Raw genomic sequence first — 12,550 nt, 5'->3', positions numbered from 1 at the left:
GACACATGCAGCTGCAGAGCCGAACATCAGATCAGCCGGAGCACTCCATGTGTCCGGGTTCCCGCTGTAGCTTATTCGGAAAGCGCTATAGCTTGCCTAATAAGCAGGGACCCGGTCAAATTCGCTCATTTCTATAATGTTAAGCTCCTGTGCCACAAAAATTTTCAACAGGGCCCCCAACCATCATGAGCCTGGGTCAACTGCAACTCCTATGTAAGTAAAAGCAAAAGTGCATTTAAATAACACAGGGTTCTTAGTAATACTGTTTTTGATCAAAAATAGCATAAAAGCCATCCCACCATCGACAAGCCATCCCACCTTATAGAAGGTGGGACGGCTTTTATGCTATTTTTGATCAAAAACAGTATTACTAAGAACTCTGTGTTATTTAAATGCACTTTTGCTTTTTACTTACTTAGTTACTGCAGGGTTTTTACTCATTTTGTTTCTTGTAGGTTTTGTATGCTTTATGGCCAATGTGAACATGTGTTTATGCATGTATACCAACTTAAACCAAGCTCGATTTTTGTGTTTATACTTCTAAAACAAATAGTCTTATTTTGCTTCCGCAAACTATGTAAAACTATTCATTTACATTTGTCAGAGCATGTATATTAAGCATGTCTTCTGATGAGCATCCTGTGACGTGTCACAAAGCAGCAGGAAACTAAGAACATGTCTAAAAGAAAAAGGAATGGGTGTCAGAGCTTAGATTCCAGAAGAGATGAAGGCACATATGTAGCCACCTGTCGACTGAAATAAAAAAAGAAACCTGAGATTGCTTTGGCTACCAGCCCCCTACCATGACTCTTCTGACATACAAGTGTTTCACAGAGAAATCCATATACAGAAAAAAACCACTGAAACATACCCACCATTTGCAAATTTGAAACAGGATCAGCAAGGATAGACTTCAGAAAAATTATCTAATGGGTATGGAGGCTTCCTGCCTTGCAGGAATTTTTAGCATATACCCTGCTCCTTTTGTTACCCCTTTATATAAGAGCAGTCAGAGGCTTCCTTTCCTTCTATCATGCATTTGCTTTGGCTCGGCAGGGCTTCACCACCTTCCCCATATGGCTGCTGCCCTCTGCTGTGCTCCACACAAAGTTTAACAAGTGGCTGGCGTTTTCCCTTCCAATTATCTGCACAGGCCTACGTATATAAGGGCCACCAAGACACACGCCTCGGTCTTGGTATTAAGACTCTGGGTTCTGTTTTACTGTGCACCCCTGCTGGCTTTCCTGTGCTTCATCTGCCTGTGGCCTCCAAGGCTTTAAGTCCTTGCTCCATACCTGCGTTCCTGAGTTTTATCTGACTGTGGCCTCTAGTGCTTCACATCCTCGCTCTATACGTGCTTTTCATCCAGGATCCAGAAAACTAACCAGACGTGGGCTTAGAGAATCTACCTCACAACGTGATTCCTTTTAAATACCTTCCCTATTGAAAACACATGCTTGCTTCATGTTTATGGGGAGGTTTTCGGCTGACCAAGAATTGAACCTATAGCGCTCTAAGGTGTGTGTCCATCTAAGGCCTCATTCATACATCCATGATTTTTTTCACCTGCACAAAAAATGGTTTAAAGGGAAGGTACCGCGTTTGTAGATCATTAATAAATCAATATAATGTAGCATGACATGCTGATATAACCAAGTTTTCAATGCATTTGAAACATGTCATGTGTTATATGAGTTTAAAGAAGGCACTGGGTGCTGACATCTTGCTTTCAGAGTAGCAGCACGACACTATCAGTGCCATAATACCTCACCCATGGTCATAGGAGATAACAGTCGGACTCCGACCCTATCTATTGTAATAGAACTGTCACTGCTGTGCACTGGGCATGCTTCTGTGGGCTGCACAATTCACAATAGTGGGAGTGTTCTGCTGGCATATTCATGGAGCCCTCGGATCTGCTAACATAAGCAGCACGGCTTCCAGCAGAACAGATCCTAGATTGACGGCTGAGGGGAGTAAAATGCAGGATAAAAGTAAAAGTAGTTAAGGCCCCGTCTCACATAGCGATTTACCAACGATCACGACCAGCGATACGACCTGGCCGTGATCGTTGGTAAGTCGTTGTGTGGTCGCTGGGGAGCTGTCACACAGACAGCTCTCTCCAGCGACCAACGATCAGGGGAACGACTTCGGCATCGTTGAAACTGTCTTCAACGATGCCGAAGTCCCCCTGCAGCACCCGGGTAACCAGGGTAAACATCGGGTTACTAAGTGCAGGGCCGCGCTTAGTAACCCGATGTTTACCCTGGTTACCAAAAAAAACAAACTACATACTCGCCTTTCGGTGTCCGTCAGGTCCCTTGCCGTCTACTTCCTGCTCTGACTGAGTGCCGCCGTACAGTGAGAGCAGAGCGCAGCGGTGACGTCACTGCTGTGCTGTGCTCTCACTGTACGGCGGCACTCAGTCAGAGCAGGAAGCAGACGGCAAGGGACCTGACGGACATCAGATGGTGAGTATGTAGTGTTTGTTTTTTTTTACATTTACGCTGGTAACCAGGGTAAACATCGGGTTACTAAGTGCGGCCCTGCGCTTAGTAACCCGATGTTTACCCTGGTTACCAGTGAAGACATCGCTGGATCGGTGTCACACACACCGATTCAGCGATGTCAGCGGGACCTCAACGACCAAAAAAAGGTCCAGGCCATTCCGACACGACCAGCGATCTCACAGCAGGGGCCTGATCGCTGGTACGTGTCACACATAGCGAGATCGCTACTGAGGTCGCTGTTGCGTCACAAAACTTGTGACTCAGCAGCGATCTCGCTATCTCGCTATGTGTGACGGGGCCTTTAGAATAGCAGAGACATCAAGAGGAACAGTGTACCATTAGCGTTATCAGAACAGGAGCTGCTGGACAGGAGCTGTAACTCATCCCTCAGTAAGATAAGATAAGGAGCTGCAGGTCTGCAGAGAATGGCCAGACATTGTGGAGGGGGCGAGAGAATCATGTAATCTGGGTGAGAGAGACTGATGGGAGAGAGAGAGAGAGACAGTAACTGGTGGTGATAGCAGATCACAGGGCAGTCTCCCACAAAATGGCGCTACCCTGTGATGCTACTCTTCATTCTGCCCCTGGGATACTAGAACATACAAAAGGAGAGGGAAATGGTGATGTCATTTTGCTGGTAACAGTAAAGCTGGTAAGTCTTACTATAGGTGCTTGAGTTCTAAAATGGAAAATGCTCCCCCTAGTGTTAAATATACATATTTGTAAGAAAATATATAATATTTTTCATATAGAAATGTTTACAAACAGTGCATTAATACATCTTAATTACTATTTTAAGCTTAAATTTCACAAAAAAAAATACATGAAAACTGGTGGCACCTTCCCTTTAAATATAAATGTTTTGGATCATTTTTTTTTTTAATTGGTCAGTGTCAGTTTTTACCATCAGTGTTTTATTTGTGATTTTCTTGTATGAAAAAATAAAATAGCAAATGTTTTCCTATCCATTGCAATGTTAATCATGGACAGTACAAGTTCATGACAAAACATGAACATGAGAAAAACACCACAGACTTTAATGGGTATGTGTTCTAAAATCATGGATAGAATTGGATGGAATCATGGATAGTAATTCACCGACGTTTGTCCCCAATGTTGTGCAGCAACTAAGTTAGCGAAACTTGAGTCCAATGATGCTGAATGGCCAAGAAGTCCTCAATTAGAAAATGCACATACCATACACAGGATCCCTAAAGAAGAACCATTTGGTGGGTGAAACCATTAATGCTTGGGATATGTTCACATGTGTAATCCAGTTTTTCTCTAGAGCCTCTAGACGGTAAAAAAAAAACAAGACAGAAGAACAATCAAATACTTCAAAATGTGACGCTGGAGAAGGATGTTATCAATACCATGGGTGGCAAAGAACAAGAAAAAAAAAAATCAATGTTGGAACAAATCAATCCAGACATGTAACTCTAAGGCTAAGTTCACAAGAAAATCAACATGTGTTAAGAGGGAACGTCAAAACGACGCACGCGGATGCATCCGCATACAACGCATGTCCCTGCGTACCCAATGTTAAAGGGCACATGCGGTCGTAGGCAGAGCTAAGAACATTTTTAATCCCATAATCCTAAATTAAATAGGCAAAAAAATGGCACTTCAATCATAGATACTCACATAAATTACCTAGAAAAGGTATGAAGTGACGAGAGAGAAAATAGGTAAAAATGTATTCTTTTATTGAAACAATGTTTAAAACAACAAGTATGATATAAAAAGACGAAGGAAGATGGAAAAATTGGGACCTCCAAAAAAGTCAGGGCGTGACATATAAAGATGGTAAATTTTATAATCTATCTGCACTTTGGGAAGTTTTCACCTAAAGGGATCATGTAGACTTGCTGGAATGGGTGGACAAAAAATGTCTCGTGAATACCCTTTGCAGTCCTTACCAAAGAGAAATAAACTTGACCAGAATTAATAGTGATAACCCCCCACAACACCAAGGTAAAAATGTTGAAAACAGCCCCCTTTGTTGAAGAAGCTGTAAAACGAAACGGCGCTCGTCGGGCGCAGGATGAGACATTTCCTCTCCTGGTTACTGCACAACTTTCCACCCTTAAGCTCAGGTAATTATTTACAGCCATTAATCAGTCTTATCATATTCACATTTGCTCTGTCTTCCCTGCTTTCATCTTTCAGTTCTATTCATTCCATTAACATTGTTTCAATAAAAGAATAGATTTTTACCTATTTTCTCTCTCGTCACGTCATACCTTTACTAGGTAATTTATGTAAGAGCTAAAAAAATGCTGCGGACTGAAACACTAATGTGAACTGGGCCTAAGCAAGGATCACCAAGCTATGACTTGCCTATTTTGGACACATCATACGGCCAGAGCAACCGCTGGAGAAGGACAACATGGTTGGACCAATAGAAGGAACAAGGCGCAGGGGAAGAGAAGCAACCCGATGGCTTAATACAATCAAGATAACGGCGGAGAAAACCCTGGTAGACCTATCTAGGAGTGTACAAGATCGAGCTTCCCTACAGAGCGCTCATCCATCGGGTCACCATGGCTGGAGCTCGAGCTAAAAGCTGTTAATATAATAATAACAACAATTTGAAAGCCAAAACCAGAAGTGGTGACGTGTTTCTACTATACTTTTCCTCTGACTGTTCCTCTCCTGGTTTTGGCTACAAATACTGATGTAAAATACTGACCAAATACTGACCGTGTGAACGTTGTCTGACCAGTACGGATAAAGTTGAAATCATTTTTTTTAGCTAGACAAAAAAAATTGTGTCTGCACATCACTCATGTGAACAGATTGGATTGCTGCTGGACCTGTTTCAACCAGATGATTATTGGACATGTGAACTTAGCCTAAATAACTTAATTACAATTCCTTAAAAGTATCCTACAAGGGACAGGTCTACCTTGTGATAACCTAAGTTAATTTGCCATGGGCTAGAAATAATGAGTGTTTGGATTCGCTTTTAGTTGAATATCCAAGATTACATTTTTTTTTTACTTAAAACGATGAATTCCAATTTTGAGACATAAACCAGATAAATCCAAAACGTGGATGACATCTGGAAAAAATATGAATGTTCTCTTCTGATTAAAAAATGTTGACGGAATCAAAATGTGAACTCATCTGTAGGGAATGCGTTGCTTACTTCTTATGGTTTTTTTTTTTTCATAAAAAAAAATTATAAATATGGAACGTATTACAGAATCAGACAATTTGTGATTGCAAGTGCAATATTTTTCCAACTGGCAATAAATCAGAGTAATAAGAATTTCTACAATATCAATTTTACAGCTTTTTGGATATTGAGATATTTCCAGATGCTATTTGTTTGAAAAGTTACTTTTAAAAAGTTATTCAAGGACGCACCCACAGCCGCAGCTGCAATCCATCCAGGTTTACTAACCCCTTAAGGACCAAGCCCATATTCGCATAAGGAGTGTAGATTTTCGGCTTATTTCGCTTCCTTGCATTTCATCAGCCTTAATTTTTTTTTTTTATTCAGTGTAGTGTCTAATACATAAACTAAGCATGTGTGCCAATTTTTATTTATTAGTTTTACCTCATTCACTATTCTCTATAAATAATAGAACCCGAATTCCAAAAAAGTTAGGACGCGGTGTAAAATGTAAAGAAATAGTCACATTTTATTCACAGCAGAACACAGATCAGAAAGTGAATGTTAGATATGTTTCTATTTCATTTGAAAGAATTACCGTACCTTATTTTTCAGACTAGAAGACGCACCCCAGAGTTAGAGTAGGCGTCTGATGGCAGCAACACATCTGAAAAAACTCAGGACAGGGCCATGTCTAACAATGTGCTTCTTTTTCCAGTCTGTAAACGTCTGAGAAATTAGAAGACCAATTGCTAGGGTTTCGGGAGAGGAACTTGACTGATGTCGGATTCTCGCTGCTCAACAGTCCAGGGGCTTCTTTGCCACATGTTTTATTTCAGAATGCACCAAATGTTTTCTATTGGAGAAAGGTCTGGACTGCAGGTGGCCAGGTCATCACCACAACTCTTCTGCGAAGCCATGCTGTTCTGTTGTGATGGATGCAATATTTGGATTAGCAATGTCTTGCTAAAAAATACAAGGTCTTCCCTGGAAGAGGTTGTCTTGTAATGTAATGTAAGCCTATACCGTCAGAGAAGCAGGAACAGTGCCCTGATAAGATGGGTGGTCCCCTTCCTCTTGAGTTTTTTTAGCACACGGCATTGGAGGTTTTCATAAAGGTCTTCAAATTTTTATTCATCTGACCACAGAACAGTTTTCTGGTTTGTCTTGTCTCCATCCATTTTTTAAAAGCTTTGGCCTAGAGAAAGTGGCAACGTTTCTGGATTGTGTTAATCTATGGCTTCTTCTTTGCATTTGTATTTGTGGTTTGCACAGTGAACGGTGTTCACATACAGTAATTTCTCAAAGTATTCCTGGGCCCACAAAGTGATTTGCACAACCGATTCATGCTTGTTTTTAATGCAGTGCCGTCCAAGGTCTCTTAGATCACAAGAATCTTATATTGACCATCAGCCTTATCCCTTGTGCACGTGGATTTCTCTAGAATCTCTGAAACTTTCATTATGTATTGCAGCTGGTGGGATATTCAAAGTTAAATTTTTAGATGGGGCGTGGTTATGTAGCAGAGGAGTAAGGACGCATATTGAGAGAGCTCCTGGAATCCTGGAATCATCCTGTATCTAAGACCCCTATCCAGGACATTATACTCACCGGCACTGGGACCCCTGGGCTCCGTCAGGCTGTTGGCACCGGTGGAATGACGCTGCAAAGATCTGGAGGCACCGGGAGCAGAGGAGGCCTGGACGAGTGAGAAGTTCCACGTGGGGAGGCGGCCATCTTCCGGGAGAGCGCTCTGTCTGGAGGAGGCGCGGTGCCGGCTCCTGCCGGGGCTGGGATTCTCCCTGGACTTCGGGGGACTCTGGATGCCTGCGGGTAGGAGTTGCGGTACCCTGATGTGTCGGGAGTTAGAGGGATTCATGCTGGCGGCGGCGCCTGTGTGGGTCAGCGGCCATTTCTAGAGCACGCGCTCTAACAGGAAGAGACGCTCCGCTGTTTATCATTGCTGCAGTGCTGTTCGGGGGGTGAACATACATATCCTGAACATACTGAGGGGACGTGCGGTGTGTGCCCAGGAAAATTGGGCCCTGCGCTCCCCTATTTCTTGACCCGTCAGCACCATTACTTGGAAGGCTCTTGAAACCCCCCTCCCTGCTGCTGCCACTGCAGACGCCGCGGGTCCCTCCTGACATATGACACTCTGGTGAAAATCCAGGGCTGTCGCATTTATAACTCTTGGCTACTGAACTGTTTAATGACATAAATACCCTATAACAGCCCTACTGTATCTGTGTGGAACCCTCACAAATATAATAGTTTATTTGCTGTGCCACATAGCTGTCCACCATGCATCGCTCTAAAGGATCAGGAGCTGCTGACAAATTAAAAGAATTCGCCAGAGCTGACCCCTCTGATGGTACACGGTCCCTCAGAAATAATCCCTCATAGCTCAACGCAAAAATTGCCTCTCTGATGGTAGTAAGGAGAGTGAACAGGAAGAACTGACTCAAACAGGAGTCTGAACAATTAATGCAGGCTATATCCCTAACCAGAACATCCCTCACCGAAAAAATAGAGGATGTACATACTGAGGTGGGGAGTCTTCGGCAAGATATGCAGGCCATGAAGGGGCGTATTACAAAGGTGGAGACAAGAGTGTCTCAAATAGAAGACACCATTAAACCCATGGAGGCAAAACTGACAAATGACGCTGGCTCTATAAACGCTTGGAAACAAAAAGCGGACGATCTAGAGAATAGACTACGTCGGAATAATATTCGAGTCATTGGACTGCCACAACGCTCAGAAGGTCAGCAACCTGAGAAATTTCTGGAGGGCTGGCTTAGGTCTTCTCTGGGAGACGAATTTTCTCCGACGTTCTCTGTGGAAAGAGCTCAGAGTTTCCATTAGGCCTCTCCCTCCTGGGGCCCCACCTAGACCTTTCCTGGCACGTATCCTTAATTGTAAGGACAGAGATGTTATTCTACATCTGGCACGGCAAAAGAGCCCCATCAAGTTCAACAATGCCACAATCTTGATTTTTCCAGATTTCTCTATGGAACTTCAGAAACAACGGGCACGGTTCATGGAGATTAAGAAGCAACTCAGAGACAAGAATGTCATATATTCAATGATTTATCCAGCTCGACTCTGAGTTCTCTACGAAGGTTCTTCCATATTTTTCACAGATCCAGCGGAGGCGGCTGAATGGCTGCGGTCCCATGGGATGTCCAGTGCAAAGGAACCCTAATATGTTCCTGATTAAGCAATATTCTTCTAATGATGTTATATAGAGCTCTCTCTCTGCGCGTCCAGTTTACCAACAATACCGGACACTGAATTCAGCGGGGGTATCCCCTTACTTGCTTGACAATAGGAGCATAGGACTCTGCTCCTACACTGTTTGATTCTTGTTCCGTTTTTTCTCTTACATTGGTTTTATTTGTTATTTAGATAGAAACTGCCGCCAACTGTATTCTCACTCTCTGTGTGCTGTCTGAATCCCTTTTGGTTGAAATTAATAGATTCTAATGACAGAACGGCAGACCAGTTGAATTGCTTCATTTTGTCCCACCCAGAACCTCAGAACATTAATTTATTTTGGGATACCCTTAAGGCATATTTAAGGGGATGTTTGTCTTCTACAATCTCCTAAGTTAAAAGGGTGACATCGAAAGAGGATGACGAGATGGAGCTACGATTGAAAGATACTGATGCCGCATATACAGTGGGGCAAAAAAGTATTTAGTCAGTCAGCAATAGTGCAAGTTCCACCACTTAAAAAGATGAGAGGCGTCTGTAATTTACATCATAGGTAGACCTCAACTATGGGAGACAAACTGAGAAAAAAAAATCCAGAAAATCACATTGTCTGTTTTTTTAACATTTTATTTGCATATTATGGTGGAAAATAAGTATTTGGTCAGAAACAAACAATCAAGATTTCTGGCTCTCACAGACCTGTAACTTCTTCTTTAAGAGTCTCCTCTTTCCTCCACTCATTACCTGTAGTAATGGCACCTGTTTAAACTTGTTATCTGTATAAAAAGACACCTGTGCACACCCTCAAACAGTCTGACTCCAAACTCCACTATGGTGAAGACCAAAGAGCTGTCAAAGGACACCAGAAACAAAATTGTAGCCCTGCACCAGGCTGGGAAGACTGAATCTGCAATAGCCAACCAGCTTGGAGTGAAGAAATCAACAGTGGGAGCAATAATTAGAAAATGGAAGACATACAAGACCACTGATAATCTCCTTCGATCTGGGGCTCCACGCAAAATCCCACCCCGTGGGGTCAGAATGATCACAAGAACGGTGAGCAAAAATCCCAGAACCACGCGGGGGGACCTAGTGAATGAACTGCAGAGAGCTGGGACCAATGTAACAAGGCCTACCATAAGTAACACACTACGCCACCATGGACTCAGATCCTGCAGTGCCAGACGTGTCCCACTGCTTAAGCCAGTACATGTCCGGGCCCGTCTGAAGTTTGCTAGAGAGCATTTGGATGATCCAGAGGAGTTTTGGGAGAATGTCCTATGGTCTGATGAAACCAAACTGGAACTGTTTGGTAGAAACACAACTTGTCGTGTTTGGAGGAAAAAGAATACTGAGTTGCATCCATCAAACACCATACCTACTGTAAAGCATGGTGGTGGAAACATCATGCTTTGGGGCTGTTTCTCTGCAAAGGGGCCAGGATGACTGATCCGGGTACATGAAAGAATGAATGGGGCCATGTATCGTGAGATTTTGAGTGCAAACCTCCTTCCATCAGCAAGGGCATTGAATATGAAACGTGGCTGGGTCTTTCAACATGACAATGATCCAAAGCATACCGCCAGGGCAACGAAGGAGTGGCTTTGTAAGAAGCATTTCAAGGTCCTGGAGTGGCCTAGCCAGTCTCCAGATCTCAACCCTATAGAAAACCTTTGGAGGGAGTTGAAAGTCCTTGTTGCCAAGCGAAAAGCCAAAAACATCACTGCTCTAGAGGAGATCTGCATGGAGGAATGGGCCAACATACCAACAACAGTGTGTGCCAACCTTGTGAAGACTTACAGAAAACGTTTGACCTCTGTCATTGCCAACAAAGGATATATTACAAAGTATTGAGATGAAATTTTGTTTCTGACCAAATACTTATTTTCCACCATAATATGCAAATAAAATGTTAAAAAAACAGACAATGTGATTTTCTGGATTTTTTTTTCTCAGTTTGTCTCCCATAGTTGAGGTCTACCTATGATGTAAATTACAGACGCCTCTCATCTTTTTAAGTGGTGGAACTTGCACTATTGCTGACTGACTAAATACTTTTTTGCCCCACTGTATATCTAACCAAACTAATGGTAATAGAATTGAGTGGCTGACCTCACAAAGGTTATACACTCAGCATATAGACACTAAGTCTAAACGTAAATTGTTCTTCACACGTCAATCCTATTTTGAATTGGAAAACCAAGCAAGTAAATTTTTGGCTTTTCTGGTACATCAACATAACACGTCCAATACGGTACTACAGATTCGTACCCCTAACGGTTCATCGGCATCCACAACTGAAGAAATACTTCAGTGCTTTCATGACTATTACAAATTGTTATATCAGTCTAAGAGTGGCCTCGATACTTTACAATGTCTAGATTACCTATCAAATGTAACATTTCCCACATTAAGTCCTACCCAGCGGGCCTTTATGGATTATGAGTTCACTTTGGAAGAGATAGAATATGCTATAGTGGACATGGCCTCTAGGAGGGCTCCTGGGCCGGATGGATTTCCCATTGAGTTATATAAAAAATATCAGGATATATTAGCCCACTCTTACTGAAGGTATTTCGGGGTGTATGGGGCGGTGGATGCATGCCCAACACCTTTTATGAGGCAAATATTATCATACTCAGAAAGGAGGGAAAAGACCCTTTAGAATGCAGATATTATCGCCCCATATCGTTGGTAAATGTAGACTACAAAATTTTTACTAAAATCTTGGCCATCAGACTGAATTCAATTATATTGGATCTTGTTCATCCAGATCAAACTGGTTTCATGCCCAGTAAGAGCACGTCTATTAACATCAGACGAGTCCAATCGATAATTCAATATAGTTCTTTAATTTCGGATAATAAGTGGGCATTAGCATCGCTAGATGCAGCTAAGGCATTTGACTGTCTTGAGTGGCCCTTTCTGGCGGCATGTTTGCAAAGATATGGTTTTGGGGATAAATTCTTAAAATGGGTCAATACACTATACATGAAGCCTAAAGCCCGTATAATTGTAAATAATTACATTTGTGAGCCCTTTTCATTATATAGAGGGACCCATCAGGGATGCCCCCTCTCTCCAGCTCTCTTTGCCCTTGCGATAGAGGCACTTTATACCTTTATACCTGACATTAAGGGTATAGATATAGCGCATCGTGTGGATACCATTGGTTTATATGCTGATGACATGGTAATATTCATGGATAGGGTGGAAGAAACACTGCCACGGGTGATTGCCACTATAGATAAATTTAGTCAATTTTCGGGCCTATACATAAATTGGGACAAATCTGCTCTATTACCTCTTTCTCATGCCCCAATATCTAATTTTGATACTCTTTCCTTGTTACCTATTGTTTCTAATTTTAAGTATCTAGGTATTTACATGTCTCAATATAGCGATTCGGATTTACAACTTAATGTTTACCCACTATTGGAATTAGTCAAACTTAAATTCTCATCTTGGAGCAAACTCCTGCTATCCGTCGCAGGCCGCATTAATTTAATTAAAATGATATTACTCCCTAAGCTCAGCTATTGTCTTCAACATAGTGCAGTAATAATACCTAAATCCTTCTTTACAAACTTAAATTCCAAAATCACCTCTTTTATATGGGGGAAAACTAGGCCTAAGCTTAAACTATCTGCTCTGCAGAGACCTAAACAGGGGGGTGGAGCGGATTTCTTTCTGTACTATC

The 12,550-nt window shown here is 42.3% G+C and overlaps 1 protein-coding gene across 4 annotated transcripts in view; it reads right to left on the bottom strand.

Moving 5' to 3' along the window:
- The window catches only part of LHFPL6 (LHFPL tetraspan subfamily member 6), a 204,909-nt gene that overhangs the window by 113,471 nt on the left and 78,888 nt on the right, over positions 1-12,550 (bottom strand). For 2 of the 4 annotated variants that reach the window (XM_077298169.1, XM_077298168.1), the window contains exon 3: positions 3,708-3,803. The exons of the other annotated variants lie outside the window; for them this stretch is intronic. In XM_077298169.1, coding sequence (XP_077154284.1) covers positions 3,708-3,803 — 96 coding nt within the window. The remainder of the gene's footprint in view (positions 1-3,707; positions 3,804-12,550) is intronic. 4 annotated transcript variants of the gene reach the window in all.

Source organism: Ranitomeya variabilis, chromosome 3 (genome assembly GCF_051348905.1).
Source record: "Ranitomeya variabilis isolate aRanVar5 chromosome 3, aRanVar5.hap1, whole genome shotgun sequence".
Classification (NCBI taxonomy): domain Eukaryota; kingdom Metazoa; phylum Chordata; class Amphibia; order Anura; family Dendrobatidae; genus Ranitomeya; species Ranitomeya variabilis.
This window is presented reverse-complemented; position numbering and strand designations above follow the sequence as displayed.